This window comes from Sturnus vulgaris, chromosome Z (assembly GCF_052056855.1).
Source record: "Sturnus vulgaris isolate bStuVul1 chromosome Z, bStuVul1.hap1, whole genome shotgun sequence".
NCBI classification, from domain to species: Eukaryota; Metazoa; Chordata; class Aves; order Passeriformes; family Sturnidae; genus Sturnus; species Sturnus vulgaris.
The window spans coordinates 64,982,616-65,004,071 of NC_142283.1; the positions used below are offsets into that span (position 1 = coordinate 64,982,616).

Here is a 21,456-nt window from a genome sequence, read left to right on the forward strand (position 1 = left end):
GCTACATAATTTCAGTAGTTCCACATTTCTGCTATCTCAAAGGTAAGCCATTCTTATATATACATCTCACAGACACACAATGAAAATACTGAGACTGAACAGCCCAAACTAAGACTGAAGAAATGTTTACTTCATAACACATAGGTCAAGTCACTTGTTCTGTTCACCACAATTTTCCCACCATTGAAGGATGAGCCTTGGCTCTTAGGAAACCTTGCTGCAATGACTTGCAAGACCTCATTTTTATTTTAATTAAACCACATACCTGGTTTTCATGTCTAAAATTTTCTAACTATGCAAAAAATTCTGATGTAAGAAAACAACACTCCAAGGTAAATGACCTATTTTCTTGGGTCTGTCAAAATTAGCCATCATTACGATACGATATGAAGCCCACTTTCTTCAGAGTTCTCTGATACAGAATAAAATATCTAGGTCTTACATCAAAAGGGAATGAAATACAGTTATCCACAGACATTGGATTGTACTAAGACTTCTGCATACTTTTTCCAAAACTGTGTGGAAGTCTTTGTATAATCCAATGTCTGTGGCTAACCGTATTTCATTCCCTTTCGATGTATCTATGAAACAAGCTCATGGATAATGTGAGGAACCTTGTCTTCAGAAATTTGTCTATAAACTATAAATGGACAAGACAAAGAATTTTTAAAGAAAAAGTATTTCCTACATTTTCTACAAAGCATTGAGGTGAACACATCAAGAGTAAATTCAATCGTAATAAAGTTAAAATAATTCAGTTATTCTACAGAACCTCTTTATCACTTACCCATCGGAAATCTTTCCCATCAAATTTACTGGCACTTGTAAACAGCACAGTTCTGGCTGGCATATTAATTCCCATAGCAAAAGTCTCCGTTGCAAATAAGGCCTAAATAAACAGACTGAAGTTAAACAAGGAAAAAAAGCAAACATGAAAATAGTCCGAGATTGCTACACACAACCTTCCTGGATTTTAATGTATCTGTGCAGTCAATACAGGGACCACAGGCATATTCCATACTTAAAAACTGGATCAAAACCAGCTTTCTGTTTTCCCTTATTTTTCCTGGGAAAGCATGAAAAATTAAATAGATGGGACCATGTGAAAGACTTCAGAAGAAAACATGATGGACTAAAAATTATATTAATCAATAATAGTAATTAATTCAATATTCAAATTTGCAAGAAGAAAATATGAGTTAGTTATCCAAAAAAAAAAAAATCCACCACAACTTTCATCTAAGGTTACATATTTCTGAGTATTTGTCCTTAGAACAACCAACAACCAGCTTGGTAAGTGTGCACAGTCATATACAGGAACAAGATGTGACATAAAATAGAAAATATTTAAGTCGGACACTGTAAGCTCAAATACTTGTGAATAAACTCTGGAACACTTAAAACTACAGCTGCAATTGTGTAGAACTCTGTTGTAATACTAGCATACACCCTGAGCTAAGGTGTACTTCCTGGATTTTCAGGATTACCAGCCATGTATTCGCAACAAACTATAGATGGACATGAAAAATACCTTTATTAGGCCCTCTGAGAAAAGGATTTCTATGGTTTCTTTTAAGATAGGAAGCAAACCACCATGATGAATACCAATTCCTCGCTTCAGAAGGGGAAGCACATGTTCAACCTGGGAAGAAACACCCAAAAGACCAGGAAACAAATTTTAGCATTTTGTTACTAGAAGTTGTATGGAAAGCCTCAACATTGTCCTTAGTGTTCATGTAATTCACTACCTCCCAACTTAAAATAACTATCCCTTCAATCTTGTAATACTCTGCTTAGAAGCTTAAATTTTTCCACTGTAAAGATGAGAAAACATCACTATGCTTATTCATTATACAATAAATTAGATTGCAAATACATCAATGCAACTTCTTGAAAGCCTCAGCAATCAATAACCAGTAAGTGCATACTGCATGCCCACTTGAACTATTTCCAGACTGCTTTAACCTAGGTCTACCTCTTTATACTCTTACGCTTACTTAAGAAACATCATTGGAAAAAATAAAACAAGAGGTAGGAACTTCACTGTTAATTCTGATATACATCATCTGCTGGAATTACAACTGGAAAGAATCCTTATCAACTCTTTCATAATGACAAGAAGCAATGCAGGAGATATTAAAATCTGGGGAGATGAATGAGATTATCCAGTTTTATAATTTCTGTACCCTCTACAAAACCTACAGCTTTACAAGTTGCAGAAAAGAGGACAGCAGCAATTCAACTCTATTCAAAATAACCCTTTTCAATCAAAACTCACCTGAGGAAGCTTTTTGTCTTCATCTGAGAGACAATCAATTGCATTATTGAAGACTTCTTCAACCATTTTCTTTTCTTCATCTAAAAAGGCAATTTGTAAGTTATTACTAAATGCAGAAGACTAATACCAGATGTAAATGGTATTAGTGATATCACATTCTAACATTTACAAAAGCGTATAATAAGAAGTGAGTGGAATACTCTGAAGTCTACACAAAATCATCTACACTGGGTCAGGCAATCAAGATTTCAATAGGCTTAGAGAAGTCAAATGGCAACCTGAAGCAGATGATCAGGGAAAAGAAAACTGGAACAAACTTTTCAGAACAATCCAAACTTCAGCTACTTCCAAGTAGCCACTTCAGCCTTACGGGCTCCCTGCATATTTTATAATTCTCCCCTGTTCCTCTTTCACTTACTAGTCCCTGTCTGCATGTGCATATAGGCTCTTCCCTGTTAACTCCAGAACCCTTTCGACTAAGTAAAATGAGTATTAAGAATATACAGTCAAAGGTGTGATTCTAAAGAAAACATGAAACTGCACCTCTGCATTTACACATCTTTAAATTTTCTGACAGAAACATCTGCATTATCCTACCACACTGAACCAAAACGAGCAAAGATTTGAGCAAGTAAGCAGGTAAGAACCCTGAACAGCTCACAAACATGAAATAGTACGTTGATTTCCAACAAATTTCGTATTTTTCTTAAAACTCTTTAGATTTCAAAGAAGCAATGAGCTTCGACTTATTTGAGAAGCTTGGTCTTAGTCCAAGATGAAAAAAATCTTCTTTGTTTACCTTTTGGTTGTTACTTTGAGGAGCAAGGGGAAGAAGGAAATAAAGAAACTGGATTGCATTGCTGAGAAAGAGCAGTCTAGTGGTTTGTTACACAGTTGTTTGGACTTCGGGAATTCACTTTTTTTTAATGAATGTAGCATGAAAATTTCAGGCAATACTTTTTTTATGATCAGCCTTATCCCATTATAGACAGAATTTTCTAGGAACTCATGTGTTATTATTACAAGAAACAGCATACTGGAGCAAAAAATAGAGTTTAAAATCAATGAACAGTTCGACATTGCAATGATCAAGTACCCTGGACAACAATACTTCCTACTGAATACAGCCTGAGGTACCAGCATAATAAATGAAAAAAACACTTTGTATTTTCCACTTGGTTTTACACAGAATGTTCAACAGGAAAAGTAATATTTCACATCAAACTACATCTGTGAATAGAATTCGACAGGATTTATCTGTACCTGTATTGAAATCTAACTTTGTCATCTGGAGTGCATAGGCTTCACAGTCTTTCTTACTGAAGCTGAAAATAATGACAGGTTGGAAATTCCTTTCCATGATCATCTTTACAATCTTAAAAACATTTGAAGGACCTGGAGAAAGATTATATTAATTTAAATTAAATTTTACAATAAAAAGCGTCTTAGGGAGTAATTGAGAAACAAGCACAACTTGCATAGAACTTTTAAAAATATTTATACCAAAAATTACCTCAGGTTCAAACTCACCTTTTGTTCCTCCTTTCCTGCCTTTCTGATCCCCTTTTGCTAAGTCTCCTGCATCTCTAAGCACCTGCATTGCTGTATTAAAATTATCTTCTCTGAAATCTCCCTAAATGCAAAAATAGTAAATAGTTATTTACACAGCCCACTCAAAAAATACTTAGTACTTTGCAGAGCCAATGTCATCACCCCATATATACACAGGTAGAAAGAAAAACAAAGCATAAGCTATCAAAAACGTTTTCCAGGTCAGTGTCACAGCCCAGAATTACACTGGTATGTTTCTGTAGTTACTGCTCATTGTTCTATCCACCACACTACCCACCATGCCAGACCTACTGAATGACACAGTACCAGAACTGACTTTCAGGAATGTGCACATTAAACTACACTGCCCAATGAAGACCTATCTTCAAGTGAAGCACTAATGCTTATGGCATTAGCTACTGTTGTGCAAGCTAATGATAAATTTTAAACAAGTATTTAGTTCAAAAACACCTAAAGAAACAAAAACATTTTGCTCTCTCGACTAAAGTCAAATTTATATACCACTCCGTTTTCTTTTGAGCAAGAAACAGTACAAGGAACATCAACTACTTTGCAGATTTACAGAAAGCACCAACCATTCTAGAGAACAAGCAAGGATGTGGCCACTTAAGACAGGGAAGTATTACTCAGCTGATTGCATGACATTAGATAATAAAACCAATATCTTGTGTAATACTCAAAAAAATCTAAAAGAAATTCAGAGATCACCATTACTCACTTGTATTTAATTTTAACAAAAACAACCTTTATACATCCTATCCAAATTTTGCAAGAGCTCAAGCTTTTGACAGTTAAGTGAGGGAAGCAATCTTTCAAGCAATCTTTCAGACAAAATGAGCATTCCTTACATTTTCATCAACAACCAGATGGAGTCCATCTCCTCCTGCTGGAAATATATAATGCTGCAGTGGAGTCGGTCTATAGTCAGTATAAATCACATGGCAAGGCTATAAAGAAAGAATTCACATAAATATTTTATAATTGCATTGTAGTATCACTTGCTTGATGGAAAATCCAATATATATTAAAATGCAACTTTCTAAAGACCAGAAAGTAAGGTTTTCAGAAACTATGATTACAGATTTACTTTCCTGAATATGGAATTTGTACTAATGACATGGCTTAAGAAAACGAAATTTTGCAAATGTTTTAGAACACAAGTTAGCTACAAAAACTCTCTCATGAACACAAAACGTAAAGACGGCCAGTATTTCTTTCAGCATTATTAGATAGACTTGAAATATTAACATCTTCTAAAATCAAAAGAAAACCTGTTAATTCTATTGTGTAAAAAAAATGCCTGAAGTATTATTGAAACACCTAAGAAAGATTCACAGTAGACTTTCATGAGCATTCAAGGTTTTGATGCATTGAGAAAGCTTTTGTAGGAAAAAACCCCACACCTTAAAACACTAAATATTTCATAATTCTGCATTTTAAAACCCTGCAGTCTAATGGTCTGCAACACAAAGTCAAGGTTTTGAGCTAAGCTTAAATAGACATCTTTTATATTATACTCCCTCGATCATAAAGAAAGTAAGAATTAACCTCCCAGGGTATTTTTGAAATTGGACCAACGTCTTGTTGATAACAAATTCCCCAGTTCTAATTCACAAAGTCTTTGCTATAGAAGTATGTCTTAGAAAAGAACAGAATAGAATTTAAAACCTAAAGGTTCCAGGACAGAATAGATGTCTTAAATATTACATTTCTCACTTGTTTGCAAGTATATATAGTATTTCCCATGGATCAAAGATTTGCTTTTGATTTCTACATGGCCTTTTACAGAGCTTCTGAGCTGATTTCTCCCAACAACATCTTGTCTATCAGCCCTCAGAAAGCGACTGTATGCTCACCATGTTTCATAACTCAGAATGTTTGCTGAAATCAAGCAGGTGCCTAAACTGTGGAAAACATTAAGAAACAGCTCTAATGTCATTCAGAAGCAAAACCAGGAATACAGCTAGAGAAGCCAGGAGAGATCTACATTATCACCTATAAGCAATAAAATGACTAAAAAGATACTCAGAGGTCCAGTTATCAACCAAACAGACAGTATTATACTACAAGACAAAAAGTATAGAGGTGCAGCATATCAGAAATATAACCTGTTTGTGAAGATGGCAGATCCATTCAGCAAACTGACGGGCATTTGGAATAGTTGCAGAAAGGAACACATAATGTACATTATCTGGAAGCAAAATAATAGTCTCTTCCCAAACCACACCACGCTCTGAAAATGGAAAGACATATGGGAAATTTATGAGATCAAAGTATGTTTCTCATCCCTGAAGGCAAAGAAAAGCATGCTTAAAACCAAAGTAAGACAAAAAATAAAATAAATCTCCTCTATACAAGGGGTTATATTAAAAGCCCTCAACGCAGTTTCTGCTTTGGCAAAGAATATAAACTGCAACACATAATTATATAAATTCAGTAGGAAACAAATTATGAATTATTTATACATAAATATGACAAATTTTAAAAGAGAAAGTAAGACTTAATTCTTCAAAAGAAAAAGAAATTGTTCTTTTTCAAGTACAAAGATCAGAAAATAGATATAGGAAACATATGATACCTGTATCTCTCATGTAGTGAATTTCATCAAAAATAACCCACGCAACTTCACGCATAACCTCAGACCCCCTGTAAAGCATACTTCTCAAGATCTAGAAAAGGAAGTAAAAGTTGAGTCCCTTCGCATGAAATAACTGTCATGTTACGTGGACATCAATAAGAAACTGCCAGAATTTTTAGTTGACATTTACATGGACATACACAATCATATTTTGCACAAAACATAAAAGCATTTAAAGATAGGTTTTGAGATGCTTTCAGACTCATTTCAATCTAGCAATCCCACTACCTGAGAAAAACTGGTTTCTCTGAAAGGAACATGAAAGAATGAAACACCTTATTTCTCCAAGCTTCCACTGGCAGGTAATTCTTACAGCTCTACAGATCTACTTCTGCCAAGCCCTCTTTTTACCTCATCCTGATATATAACCTCTCTGTGATTAAGAGGAAATCTTTTGTCAGAAATCAAATAATTCAAATCTCTCCAATCTTTCCCTAACAACGTTATGCCTGTTCCTTTGAAGTAAAGGCAAAAAGAGGAAAATTCCAACTCATGGTTGCAGTTCTACAACAGGAACGTGAGAAAACACTGAAAACAGCCCTTTGTTTCCAAAGGTGAAAAAGTACATATTCCTGGAGTTCTAGAACCTACTGTGAACCACTCGACTATCCTTCAATAATTTTGGTCTCCCTGTTTTGCCCTTCAAGAACAAAATGCTGAACACGAGATTTAGGAAATCTGACTTTCAGAATTTCACATCTACAGAATACTCAATGTCTTGAGCCCTCAGGAAATTAAATTCTGACCTTTTCCACATTAGAATTAGAAGTTCCTGACTTATAGTTCAAAAGCATAAATTCACAGAGATTCACCTAACTTTTTAAATAGCCGGAAGTTAAAACATTCATAATCATAATGGGTCATAACGAACTTTAGAACGTTTTCTACCCTAACAAGGCTGCTTTAGTCTTTTAAAATGGACCTTCCCAATCAGAAAGGGTAGGAGGAAACATCAATCAAGAATTAATGTCTGATCTTACCTCAGTTGTCATTACCAAACAAGAAGCTGTAGGATTAATGGTGACATCCCCAGTCATCAAACCAACATCCTGAAATTCTTCATACATCTCACGGTACTTCTGATTACTCAAAGCTTTAATTGGACTTGTAAATATCACACGCTGCTTTTCCCTCAAAGCCAGGGCAATTGCATACCTGTATTGAAACAATATCCATATTAATAGCTGTCAGGAAGACAGAGTATTACTTCGCTTAGGAACAAAAGAAACTGTGCAATTCAGAACACCAAGAGAACGATACACAGCATCTAAATCCATGCTCTAATCTAGCATTTCATATCCAGATTAAGTTCAGTGCAACTACACATGCATCTCTTGAGAGTGACAAATCTTTAAACACCAAGTTAGTTGATTTTTATGGACACAAGACTACATGTAGTTTAATTAAAAAGCTGTCATTGTGTCACAACAAAACGATTATTACTTGAACCCATGTTCTAATATATCTTCATGTACATTTCACTTCTCACTTAAGGTCTGAACCAAACCGTGACAGAGAAGTTGCTGACTAAATCAAACCACTGCTTCTAACAAAGCAAAAGAACACACAAAAGAAAGTCCTTACTAGCTCTAGCCAGGGGCTAGAAAACAGATATTTTTTCAAATTTACAGAAATCTGTATTGAAGAAACTTCCATTTCAATCTATACAGTAACACCTTGACAGTTCAAAAGTAAAAGCTAAGTTTAAACACAAATTAAGCCTTTCACTACCCAGTAAATAATGAAAAATGTACTTTTTATATTCAAGAGTAGACAATTCAATTTTAACACTGATAGGCTGAATGTTGTATCAAGAAATTGGGACGCAACAGCTAGTGATGGTTCAAGAAAGTGACAGAAGGGACTTCACACTGTTCTTTCATTAGAGTCTGTTAGAAAAGTACTTACTCAGCACAGACAGTTTTACCAGCTGATGTGTGAGCTGACACTAACACAGACTGGTTATTATCTACACAAAGAATAGCTTCTCTCTGGAAGGCATCAAGAATAAATGGATATTCCTAGACAGAAAAAAGTAAAAACGTTACAGAAGTATAAGACACACTTATATCTAACTAATTTTCTGACTAACCTAGTGTGTAAATTAGAGGCAGAAATTAAATACTGCAGATACTTGTAATTTTTGCTGATCTTAACCCAGTATTATGCAATGACTTTGTATTTAAATACTTTTATCTCATACCACATCTAATCTTTGCTCATGTCTTGTTGGCACAGCAAATAAAAATCTTGCCCTGATGGCTTAATCTTTGCTAATTTACCATCTTAGGAAGAGAACTAGAATGCTGCACCTGTCTGATGTTACAGAAAGAATGGGCATCATAACAGCCTATCCACTTCATTCAACCACATAATTTTCTCTTTGAAATTTTAATTACAGAAGCATGAATTTTATTTATGACAGACTATCTTTTACAGACCTTACTGACAAAGTACATAATTTTTGCCCTCTACTCTCACTTACTATGTAAAGTATGTACAAAAAGAAAAATAAATGGAATCTACCACATACTTTTGCAGCTTTTCCAGTTCTTGGCTTCAGACCTGTGAATTCTTCATTTGCTGGAAGTGCAACCTACAAAACACATTTAAAATAAAAACAGTTGCAAATTTCTGTGTCCACAGCAGTGACATTTCTGGCAAGGTGAAGCATATGTGTCAAGGGCTCATTTCTTCCTCTCAAGAGTTTTTCAATCAATCTCATATTCTCCTGCCTCAACAACAGTGTAGCTTCTCCCATATCCCTACTGTCTTGTGTGAGGTATTACTGCTTCACCTACCTTGGAACACTTCTCAGCCGAGACACAATCATGTCATCTGGCCAGTGCATGTTTGAAGCAATTACCGAGCTCACTTTGTTAACATTCTCTTTCCCAATACACTGTATTTATACTGGTAACATTCCCGTTCTGTTCAATATCTGATATTCATTCACTTTAAATACATAAACCTTCTTTAGTTACTAAGTGATGGCAAACCTTTACCAGACATCTCAAAATAACAAAAACTGTGTACACACAGGCTTTAGAACCCTGATCAGCACTTTATAAACAGTTCCCTAATTACAGAAGTCCGATGATACCAAGACCTTGATTGTGACCCTAATTAACTTGAGTTAGTTCTGGAAAGCAGCACAGAAGAGAAAATACCATAACAATACAAAGAAGTTAAAATTTACATATTTGAGTCTCACACAAACTCTTTCTGATAGTCATATATGAATGCAGGACGATTCAAGAAAATAATAATTTAAGAAAGCATTAATAGTTTGTATTTTTCGTATTTGAATTTGTATTTATGTATATCCACAATTTGAAAATGGGTAGATTTTATTACTTTGCACATTAAAAAAACTTAATTTTTCATTTTTACCGAAATATATTTTTCAACAAGAATCAACTTTAGAAGTCTTTCATTCTTGAACTAGAATAGCAGAATACTTCAATGCACTGATCACACTATGAACAGAAACCTGTTTTACCAACCAGTAGGTTTTTCTCCTCAAATGTTCTTGGTATCTTACAAATATGGAAACCTATCAACATTATCACTGAGTCTTTCACAATGCTCATCACTAAGTATGACTGAAATTCCTTCTGGTAAGGTATTCTACTAAATTTTCCAAGTGCGTTTTGTGTATGCTCAGTGTCAGATACAGACTTCAAACTCTTCACAACCTTAAACATAGCATGAAATACTGTATCTGCTGGAGTGCAAGAAAGTTTTGCAAAAGGATCAGGACTGACTGGACCAATGGCAAAGACCAGAGATGTAAAATTCAGCAAGGTCAAGTCCCAGGTCCTTGCCCTTGGGCCACAGCATCTCTATAGCACTGCAGGCATCCCCAGGTGGGGGGTAGGTTTTTCTCTGAGGTAACAGGCAAAAGGAGAATATTAAATGACCTTAAACTGTAAATGGGGAGGCTGGACATTAGAAAAAAAGAGTTGTCAAGCACTGGACCAGGCTGTCCAGAAAAGTAGTTATCAGTCTTGAAGCCACATAAGAGATGTGTAAATGTGGCACTTTGGAACAAGGTTTAGGGTAGGACTTGGCAGTGCTGGGTTAAAAGGGTTGTACTCAATCTCAAAGGCCTTTTCCGATCTAAAAAAATCTGTGATATATTAATTACAAGCAGAACAAAGAATACTTATACTTGCAGTAATACACACAATTAGCTGTAACAAGTCTGCATTTTTCATCTACTTTTTCACTGCACTCACCTCATGTGTACAACCTTCAACAGTTTCCACAGACTGCACCTTTACTTGAGGCATCAAATCTGTCAAACTAAAAAGATACGAGTTAGGATTGCCAAAAAGTATTCAGAAATCCTGTTTTTTTATAAACGTGAACTTGTAGAATTTCACTGCTGCTTTAACTGCAATATTAAAAAAAAAGAATGTGCAGTCTTGGCATGGATAGGCTGCAGAGGTTACTGCCAGGACTACTACCTGTAAGTTTAAACTTTGCTACCATATAAACCTATTTTAGCTATTGACTCAAAAATCACCTCACAAAACAGCACTTGGGACACATTTACTAATAAAGTTTTATGATTAAGTGAGGACTTTTTTCAGGATACAATGAAACAAAATTCTAGACCTGTACTCCTGCTACTAGTCAAGACAGAGTAAGAGCAGCTTGAAATATCCCAAGCACCTGCCTGAGGACAAGGCCCCTCTTTTCTTTAGCAGTTCCTTCTCTCATGGCCACAAGAAGAGACTGAAATCCCAATGCATGAAACTGTTTATTACTGACACAACTAACACAGAAAATTACTTAAAATGTTGGCTCTGGTTCTGTTTTGCTTCCATACATTTATCCTTTGTTTACAATGTTTCAAGCAGTCTTAAAAGATTCTCACAGCAAATTTGATGTCGAACTTCCTAAAATTTACATGAAAGACTGAACGACAATGCAGTTACCACCTCACACGCCTCAAAAGCCTTCTTTGTCTTATTTCCAACTTATTCTTCCTGTATCCCAAGCTAACTATGTCTTTCAGCATCACGGTACACAGCAGGCCTGCTTCCTCTCATCTCCTGCTCTGTACGAAACAACATGATGGCTTTGGCTGACTCAAATGAGCAACTACAAATTCATAAACATTTTCTACTGCAAACACCTACAAGTGTGCCGTGTTATTTTAAATACACCCAGCGTTCATCACTTTTGAGGCTGCACTGGCAGCATGCTCTCACTTAAACAGATAATGGCAAACATTGCAAACTACTTTATATGAACTATTCCCAACTGGAACGTGGCCAACCAGGGTGGCTTGCTAGAACTACCTTACACATTAAGCCAAGCACTTACTTAACATCTTCTGATAAAGCATCTTCCAATTTGGGCTTTTTTCCCAAAATGACATTTTCAGTACTATCAATCTCAAGTTCCCGTTTTGGCTTGACTATTGCTGGTACTGAAGGTTTTTCTTCCAACCGTTTTCTGCAACATAAACACACAAGAAATTTAAGTTTTGCCTCATTTATTTATGTATTTTTAGAAAAAAAAAACATATACCCTGAAGGCAACTGCACTTGGGGAACAACCCAAGTAACTTCATCCACAAAAACAGCCGTGGAATTTCAAACCAGTTCCCATATAAGCTGGCCACCAGACCCCCACACTCCCCACCTGGCCGTAGAGCCAGGGCTGGCTACAGCTTTGGAGCGAAGGATCCTGGGAAAGTGGGTCACAGAATTACAAAAGCAACCACAGCGGGTCACTTGGTCCAAACCCCCAGCACATCCTAGAGTGCACTGCTTAGGAGTGGATCCAGACTGTACTTAAATATGTTCAGTACGGGAGACTCCACAAACTCTGAACAATCTGTTCCAGTGCACAGTCACCCACGCACTTAAGAAGTTCTTCCTCATGGTCAGGTGAAACTTTCGGTGCATAAGTTTCAGCCTGTTGCCTCTTATCCTATTGCTCGGCACCACCAAAAAAAGCCTGGCTGCACCCTCTTGGTACCCTCCCTTCAGACACTAACAGATATTCCCGAGGTACCGAAGGGGTTCAGCAGCTAAAACGCGCCGTCAGAAGCCGAGCCCAGAGTCACAGCTCTCACCCCGCCATCAGAGCACCTTTAGTACCGCTGCCCCAACCCGGCTCTGCACTCTTACCCCGGCCTCCTGGCACCCTCGGCGGAGCCCGTTTTGCTCTTCTTAGTGCCAGAAGCAGCAGCGGCCGCGTCCTCCTCGAACACGCTGAAGAGCTCATCCCCAAAGGCCTCCGCCATCTTAGCCGCGCTCCCAAAATGCCCCGCTCAGGGCCCGATACTTCGCGCGAGAAGGACCCTTCCGACCCCGCCCCACGCGGGGAAACGGAGACTCACGCCCGGGCACCGGTAGCCACCCGCACAGCCCGTGCTGGATCCCGATCCCTAGTTCGGTCTGGATTTCGGTCCCGACGCCGAACGCCTCCGTGAGCTCTTGCCGTGTGCACACGTGGCCCTTCGCTCCGAGAAATTTATGTGCGAAAAGCCGACGCAGGCCGCGCGGCCCGCGCGCATGCGCTGGGGGCGCTGGCCAATGGCAGGCGGTGGGGGCGGTGTGCCGAGCGCGGTGCCCGGATGTACGCGCGTGTAGGGTGGCGGGGGGGGTCGCCATGGGCGGCCGCAACAAGAAGCAGCGTGCGGGCAGCGCGGCTCATGCGGCCGCTACCGCCACCGCCAGCGCCCGAGCCCGCGCCGCACAGGCCGGGGTAGCCGCGGCCACGGATCCAGCCAGCCGGACCCCCCCGCCGCGACCAGTGCCCGCCTCCAAGGAGCCGCGTGTTAAACAAGGTACTGTGGCCCGCAGAGCCCCGGGAGCGGCCGTGCCGTGCCATGGCTGGAGGAGTAGTGCCTTCAGGGAGTCCCTGCGGGTGCGGCTGCCTCGAACAGCGGCGTTACGGGGAGAGGCCGGCCATTGGGGCTGGTGTTTCCCAGCGTCGGGAGAGGCAGCTGGAATTGCTCCGCTCTGCATCTGGTTGGGCCTGGCTACAGCCCGCCTTGCCTGTCTAGCTGGTCAAGGCTGTGGGGGAGTCCTCCCCGTCTACTCGGTCGTAGTGAGACCACGTCTGTTGTTGTGTGTCAAATTTTGGGCTGCTCCGTACAGGAAAGACGATGAACAACTGGAGAGAGTCAGTAAGATGATGCAGCACCTTACGAGGAGAGACTGAGGGAGCTGGGCTTGTGCAGAGAAGACTGAGAGGGGCCCATAGGAAAGTATATAAGTATTTCAAGAGTACGTGCCAAGGGGATGGTGCCAAACTCATTTCAGTGGTGCCCGGAATGAGCTGCAATAGGCAAAAAACTGTAACACGACAGGTTTAACCTCAACAGGAGGAAGAGCTCCTGTACACTGAGGGTGGCAGAGCGCTGGAACCGGCTGCCCATGGAGGTCATGGAATCTCCTTCTCTGCAAACTTGCAGAACTCACCTGGATCCACTCCTGTGTTGCTTGCTCTAGGTGATCCTGCCGTTCCGGGTTGGATGATCTGTAGAGGTCCTTTCCAACTAACTGTTCTGTGGTTCTGCTGCCAGGGGTGTCCCTGAGCAGATAAGCATTGGTGGCATCGATGTGTTGAGTTAATTAGAGAAAGTCTTGTTATTAGATTATCAGCAGTTCCTGTAAAGCAAGTGTTTGGAAGGCACTTTCCCAGAGTTCTGATGTATGTGATAATTTTGTATATTAACAAAATAAGTACAGTGTGGATTTGGGATTATTTTGGCGTTCTTTTTCTGTCTTGAAAGACCTGTTACGAGGCTGGAGGCACTTCTGTGGCTTTAGATAAAATGAGGGTTGACTGTTCTGAGTGCAGTCTGAAAAGCTATTATTCTGAAGCACTGAGATGCCTGTTTTCAGTAAGCCAGCTTTGCTTGTGTTGCAGACCATGAGCAAATCATGCAATGGCCAGGGCATCTGAGATCCCCACTTGTTAAGGAAAAGTTTTGTAATTTCTTTATATAAGTATCCTAAACCTATTCATTGTTCTGCTTTTACAAGTGTGGGCTCTACTAAATGTATTTCTTCTGTCTTCCATTCCTCCAATAACCACGGTGCTCAGTCCTCTTTGGATAATATCCTGCTTTTCTCTGAGGTTGTGGTGAAAAATCAGTAGTGGAAATGAAAGCGGATTTTCTAAACAGTGAAGTAGATCCTGAGTGCTGACAGCTGTTTGTATCTCCTGACCAAAGGGGATCGTACTTTTTCTGAAATGCAGTTACCAAAACCTGGTCTGATCTCAAAGCAGGCTCTCCTAGAGCTGTTCTGCCAGCAGGGATGAGCTGCCCAGCCCACCTATTGGGAGGTAGCTGTGCCTCTTGGAGCAGCATGTGTTCACACAGAGAGGTGGGAGCTGTGGCCTTGCTCAGTTTCTTTCTGCTTGTGCAGTATCAGGCACAGTATGTGCTTTGAAAGTGATTGAATTCAACAGCAAGCTGTGTGCTGTCATTCTAATGATAATAGTTTTGTGAATTAGGGTTTAAGTATTTTAATAGCTCTTAAATGGAAAGTACTTAAGAATGACCAGATCAGACCAAATGCTTCTGGAAGCCAGTGCCCTCTCCTAGGTAGTGGACAAAAGCAGATATGTAGATAAGAACAGATCAGACATGCGGCGATGCTGCTGTAGGATATTCTTACAGGCTCTACCAGATGTGGCTAGAGTCTCCCTGAACCAGATGGAATTAGTTTTTCAATGCTCTCTCATAACAGTTGATTTCTTTACTGCAAAGCTGTTCAGTCTCCTCTTGGACCTCAGTATAAGTCCACTGTCTGCAGCTTTAGTGGGAAAGAGTTCCGTTACATAGCTATGCACTTTGTGATAAAAAATCTTCAATAGCCTTGCTTGTTTTGAAACTGACATTTACTTCCCTATTTGGCGATCCTTTTTCAGTGTTCAGAGAGTGAGCAGTCAATCCCATTTCCTCTCTTTATACCCTTTAAATTTTATATTTTGGCTGGCAGGAGTTGTAGCCCTCCTCACTATTCCTTGTTCAAGGCCTTTCTGGACTATTATTTTTGTTCTTATCTACCTGCAAGTTTCTGGCAAGTTAGTGTCATAGTTTGCACTAACCTGTGTTATGTTAGCTCTACTTTGGGTACATTAAACAATATTCTCTGCAGGTTTTTGTAACACATAGTTATTTGCAATTTGCAGGTCCAAAAACCTACAGCTTTGGTACAACAACAGATTCCAGTGCTGCTGCAAATCTAGATAAATCTGTTCTTAAGGCAAGTATCTTCTTTCCATAAAACAACTTTAATTTTCATAGTACTGCTTTAGGTGAGTAAGTATTTTATCAGGTCTTTTTCAGTATTATGTTGTACACATAAACTGCATTAATGCATGAGACAATTGACCATTTCGAGTTTGATTTTGTTTAGGGTTTTGCATGTCCTTTAAGAAATAGGGGTAAATACCCAGGTAGAGTAATGTCTTTTTTTTTTAAATAACAGATAATACTTTGCATACAAGACAATTTTAGGAGTTGGGTCTGGGCTTCTGCTGTATATGTGGATCTTTCTTCCTGTCAGAGAAAGGATACAGATTTTCTATAATAAACTTAGTAGCAGCTACAGCTTGGTTGATGTTTTAGAAGAGTTTCAAATACTAGAACTACTATACTAAATTTGTTTTTAAAGGTGTTTTGGAAGGAGGATATCATGGATTGCATCTTGATGTTCAGTTTATTATATGAACAGAGGAGAAAGGCTTTGGCTTTTTTGGTAGAATTTTAATTTACTTAGAGTATTTTCCTTAACATACTAATTTTCCTTGAAATTCCTTAGTAAATAGGCTTTCTTGGTAATAAGAAATGAACTCTTCTGTTTCAATTGAAAGCATATAGCTTGCGGAAGAAAAAAGTGTCCTTTTAGTAAGAGATGTTTAGTCCACTTAGGGCAAGCTTGAAAAATTGGAATTTGAATGGCAGAGAAACTTTGCATTGTTACATCCTTAGTCATGAAGAGCATTGACATGTCATAAAAACTTCTGATGTTTACTTTGTATCAACTCATTTTTTCTTTGCAGGTAACAATAAATGGGAATTTGGAGAAAAGGATTATTGATGTGATTAATAACCATAAAAACCAAAATGATGGCAAAGGAATGATTTCCAAAAGACTGACTATAAAGAAACTGCAGGTACAGTTCAAAATTTTATTTTTCATTATTTACCTAGAATAAAGTTGATATTTTGTAATTTTTATCAGGTGTCATATTACACTTGTGTGTGTTACACAACTGTACTGTGTGCAGTACAAGCCAATACAGCATGCTTTTTAATAGTTACAAGAGCAATTAGTCTGTGAAATCAAGAAATATGCTTATTAGGAAAGGCACACCTTTATGGATATAGGAACTAAAATCAAGAGCTTTCAGACAAGATAGAGGAATAGTACTTAATCTGAATGTTTTGTTTCCTACATTTTTGACTCCATATACTGGGAAAATTGCAAGTATGTCTTTACTTACCTAGAAAATACCTTGTTTAGAGAGGCAGGAATATAGATTTATTTATACCTATGAATGCATATTTAAAGAGAAAATATTATAAATTCTGCAAAACAGACTTTTTAATTAATTTTTGGATACATTAATGCACGTTGTTTATCTCCCTTTAATGCTGGCTCTCTGATATGTGGGAGATAGAACTTTTCAATTATATTGGATTGCTAGAGTAAATCCTAATCTTTTCTGACTCACTTATAGGATGTATACATGGCTTTACAAAGATTCTCTTTTAAGACTGAGCACATTGAAGAAGCAATGAAAAATACACTTTTATATGGTGGTGATCTCCACTCTGCACTTGACTGGCTTTGTTTAAACCTTCCCAATGGTGAGTATGGGTGACAGAAAATAGTTCTGGACAGAAGACAAATAGGACCTGCTAAGACAGTAGCATTACTACTTCACAATAATAATTAAATACAATGTTCCTCTAAGTCTAGTAGTTGCAGCAGAGTTCCTTTCCTAGAGCTGACTGGTTCTGGGATCATTTAGTGTACAAAGTCTTGTGGTCGTCCTGTTCCTACATATGGAGTCCTGTGGAAATCCAACAAGCAAATATGCTATCTTACATAAATACTAAAGCCTAATTTTTATTTCAGTTTGTGTTCTTGTAGTTGGTTCTCAACGCAGTTTAAAATACTTTCCTGTAATTATTATTGATATTTTCTGTGACATATTTTCGGGGTTTTCTTTTGTTTTGAAGATGCCTTGCCTGAAGGTTTTAGCCAGCAATTTGACGAACAGCAGCAGAAACCTAGAGCAAAATTTTGTTCTGCTGTATCACAACGAGGAACACCGCCTCACTTAGAAGATAACAAAAAGAAAGAAAATGGCCCTGAAACTAAGGTAATCTGAAAATCTAATCTGTAGTTACTTGGGGCAGGGTGGGGAAGAGAGAAAACAAAACATTCTAAAATACAGAAGTCGCATTGATTTCCAACGCTGATGTGGAAAGCTTATGAAAATGTTGTGTGATTAGTAATTGTCACCTGTATTTTAATTTCAGTGGTGTCCTGGGGTACAATGCAAAAATGTGTATTCTATCACCATCTGTTGAAATGTGGGAGGGGTGGTGATCCTTATCTCTGTGGGAGATATCCTCTGCTAATGTGTCATCTGATAAATCGGGGGGATGATCATCCTTATCTTTTCACAACCCATCCTTCCTCCAGAAGATATATTCTGTTAATGGGCCATTAAGTCCTATTGTGTGACTGATAAGATTACATCATCCCATTGGGAGATGCCCCAGCCAGGGGCAGGAGCCAAGCCTTTCCTATCTAGATGAAAAACTGGGGTTTGGGATGCAAAAGCAGCCCTTTTTCACTGGATCCCAGAGGAAAGTCGGACCTTTTCCACATCATCGCTGGACCTTCGAGGAAAACTGCACCTTCTACAGGAGCACTGCAGCCACCATTTATACGGACTGCTACCAACACCCTGCCTGACAGGGTGTCAGATTGTATTCTGACTCTGTCGGTGGTTTTTCTTTTGTATTATTGCACGTATTTTATTTTTTTCTCATTTTTCCTATTAAATTGTATTACTGACTTGGAGTCTCTCACTGGTTTTGCTTTCAAACCACCACATTTATTGGTGCCCAACATGGGGCACGAAGGCTATTGAGAAGAGTCAGTATTACAATTTTGTGTTCGCCATGATTCTGAACATGCTTACATGGGTTTTATATCTTGCTCTCTATATTTTTCTGCACATGGGGTACTATCTGTTGTCTGTAATGCTCCTGTGTAGACCAGGGTATGATATAAAAATTGCTTTATTGGCCTATTATGTCTACTGCATGATAACCTCTGAGGCAATGAACATCATTCAAAATATATACTGGACTTTGTTTGCTTGTCCTAGTCTAGGTTGCTACATCTGGGGCCTTAACAATGGCACCCAGCCCCTGGGGGGAGGGGTAAAGAATGATTTTTTTTCCCAATCTTTTCAGCGTGACACAGCAGTTTTTGGAAATGTTGAGTTCCCACTGGATGCCAAGGACAGCATAATGTTGTTGTTAGTTCTGCTTTGTCTCCTCTGCACAGCCTACAACATGCTTAGAAACAAAACACTACATGGTGTATTGCAGCGTATTCTTGAGGAAGAGGGAAAAAGAAACAAATCAACTTCGTCCACGTCTGCACACAATGTCACAAAGAGGAGAAGAACGAAACACAAAGCAACAGTGTCCGTGTCTATGCAGACTGCCATAGAGGAGGAAAAAGCCAAAAGCAAAGCAACAGTGTCTGTGTCTACGCAGACTGCCACAGAGGAGGAAAAAGCCAAAAGCAAAGCAACAGTGTCTGTGTCTACGCAGACTGCCACAGAGGAGGAAAAAGCCAAAAGCAAAGCAACAGTGTCTGTGTCTATGCAGACTGCCACAGAGGAGGAAAAAGCCAGAAGTGCCATCAGCATCTCCACACAAACCATCACTGAGCCAGAACAGCCTAGACCAGTAGCAGTTGCCCCCGTTCAGAAGAAATCAAAGAGCAAATCAGTTCGCACAGTGACTGACGTGGCAGGACCTTCACACCCAGTGGAAGAGGCAGAGCCAGAAATCATCGCTCGCTCTCTATCCCTGGGTGAGCTGCGTGACCTGCGGAGGGAATTTACCCGCCAGACAAATGAGTCCATCTTGACCTGGCTGCTCCACATCTGGGACGCTGCAGCCAATGACACCATTCTGGATGGAAGTGAGGCCAGGCAACTGGGATCTCTGTCCCGGGATGTGGTCATTGACCAGGGGATTGGGAGAACCCAAGAAACCCTCAGCCTCTGGCAACAACTGCTGACAAGTGTGATGGACAGATACCTTTGTAAAGAAGATCTCCAGGTGCACCAAGGAAAATGGAGTACAATAGAACAAGGTATCCGATGCCTGAGGGAATTGGCTGTGCTGGAGATCATTTTCTCAAAAGATGAGAGATTTCCTAAGAGCCCAGACTGTGTCCAGTGCACGTCACAAATGTGGTTGAGATTCGCATGGCTTGGACCAGAGATGTATTCCTGTTACCTGGCAATGCTGCAGTGGGGGGAAGGTGAGGACATGGTAGGCGTCTTGGCCAATAAACTAAGAATTTATGGGGACACTGTCACAGCCCCATTTCGTACCCATGTCTCATCCATGGAAACAAGGCTGATGGAGCAAGTCTGAAGCTTGATTGAAGAGGGCCATCAGAAACTAAAAAAAGAACTTAAGGAAAACAAATACCAGATCTCGCCAGAACCAACAAGAGTTTTTGCCATTAGGAGCCGGCATTCCTCAGGCAGGGAGAGAGGACACACTCCGCGAGGTAACCTCTGGTTTTTCCTTCAGGAACATGGAGAAGACATGAGGAAGTGGGATGGAAAACCCACTTCCTCCTTAGCAGCCCGGGTACGTGAGCTGAAAAGAGGGACACCTAACACAAGAAGTTCATCTAGAGTCAATGCTGCTCCAGTCTCTTGTGTACAGAACTCCAGACCATATCAGAATGATGATATGACTGATCCTCTTGAAGGGACCTCAAGAACCTATTTACAGGAAGAGAGCAACATGTACCAAGACCAGGAATAGAGGAGCCCTGCCTCTAGCCAGGTAGAGGAGAGGGATAATCGGATCTATTGGACTGTGTGGATCTGATGGCCTGGCACATCTGACCCACAAAAACATAAGGCTTTGGTTGACACCAGCACCCAATGTACTCTGATGCCTTCAAGGTATGTAGGAGAAGAATCCATCTCTATTTCTGGGGTAACAGGAGAATCCCAGCAGCTGACTGTAGTGGAGGCCAAAGTGAGTTTAACTGGGAACAAGTGGCAGAAACACCCCATCATGACTGGCCCAGAGGCCCCATGCATCCTTGGCATAGACTATCTTAGAAATGAATATTTCAAAGACCCAAAAGGATATCGTTTGGCTTTTGGGATAGCTGCTGTAGAGACAGAAGACATTAGAAAGCTGAACACCTTGCCTGGTCTTGCAGATGACCCCTCTGCTGTGGGACTGCTGAAAGTTGAAGAGCAACAGGTACCAATCGACAGAACAACAGTACACCGTCAGCAATACCATACTGAGAGAGACTCGGTTATTCCCATCCATGAAATGATTTGTGAACTGGAGAGCCAAGGGGTGGTCAGCAAAACCCACTCACCCTTCAACAGCCCCATCTGGCCTGTGCGTAAATCTGAAGGAGAATGGAGATTGACCATGGACTATCGTGCACTGAATGAGGTGACTCCACCACTGAGCACTGCTGTGCCGGACATGCTGGAACTGCAGTACGAGCTGGAGTCCAAGGTAGCAAAGTGGTACGCCACTATCGATATTGCCAATGCATTTTTCTCCATTTCTCTGGCAGCAGAATGCAGGCCTCAGTTTGCTTTCACCTGGAGGGGCATGCAGTACACCTGGAATCGTCTGCCCCAGGGGTGGAAGCACAGTCCCACCATCTGTCAT

The 21,456-nt window shown here is 39.8% G+C and overlaps 2 protein-coding genes across 4 annotated transcripts in view; one reads left to right on the forward strand and one right to left on the reverse strand.

Moving 5' to 3' along the window:
- MTREX (Mtr4 exosome RNA helicase) overlaps nucleotides 1–12,999 on the reverse strand; it is a 41,589-nt gene extending 28,590 nt beyond the window's left edge. For all 3 annotated transcript variants that reach the window (XR_015799274.1, XR_015799275.1, XM_014887010.2), the window contains exons 1-14: nucleotides 12,638–12,999; nucleotides 11,826–11,957; nucleotides 10,730–10,796; nucleotides 9,022–9,084; nucleotides 8,397–8,509; nucleotides 7,469–7,643; nucleotides 6,429–6,519; nucleotides 5,959–6,083; nucleotides 4,699–4,797; nucleotides 3,809–3,911; nucleotides 3,542–3,673; nucleotides 2,279–2,358; nucleotides 1,532–1,642; nucleotides 788–889 (exon numbers count right to left, since the gene is read on the reverse strand). Coding sequence is in view for 1 of the 3 variants with exons in the window: in XM_014887010.2 (XP_014742496.2) it covers nucleotides 788–889; nucleotides 1,532–1,642; nucleotides 2,279–2,358; nucleotides 3,542–3,673; nucleotides 3,809–3,911; nucleotides 4,699–4,797; nucleotides 5,959–6,083; nucleotides 6,429–6,519; nucleotides 7,469–7,643; nucleotides 8,397–8,509; nucleotides 9,022–9,084; nucleotides 10,730–10,796; nucleotides 11,826–11,957; nucleotides 12,638–12,753 (1,509 nt within the window). In the remaining 2 variants the exon portion in view is untranslated. The remainder of the gene's footprint in view (nucleotides 1–787; nucleotides 890–1,531; nucleotides 1,643–2,278; nucleotides 2,359–3,541; nucleotides 3,674–3,808; nucleotides 3,912–4,698; nucleotides 4,798–5,958; nucleotides 6,084–6,428; nucleotides 6,520–7,468; nucleotides 7,644–8,396; nucleotides 8,510–9,021; nucleotides 9,085–10,729; nucleotides 10,797–11,825; nucleotides 11,958–12,637) is intronic.
- Nucleotides 13,000–13,098: 99 nt separating this feature from the next.
- DHX29 (DExH-box helicase 29) overlaps nucleotides 13,099–21,456 on the forward strand; it is a 35,793-nt gene continuing 27,435 nt past the window's right edge. Inside the window, exons 1-5 of the mRNA XM_014887009.2 lie at nucleotides 13,099–13,299; nucleotides 15,660–15,733; nucleotides 16,533–16,646; nucleotides 17,214–17,343; nucleotides 17,719–17,861. Of these exons, the coding sequence (XP_014742495.2) occupies nucleotides 13,122–13,299; nucleotides 15,660–15,733; nucleotides 16,533–16,646; nucleotides 17,214–17,343; nucleotides 17,719–17,861 (639 nt within the window). The 5' untranslated portion in view covers nucleotides 13,099–13,121. The remainder of the gene's footprint in view (nucleotides 13,300–15,659; nucleotides 15,734–16,532; nucleotides 16,647–17,213; nucleotides 17,344–17,718; nucleotides 17,862–21,456) is intronic.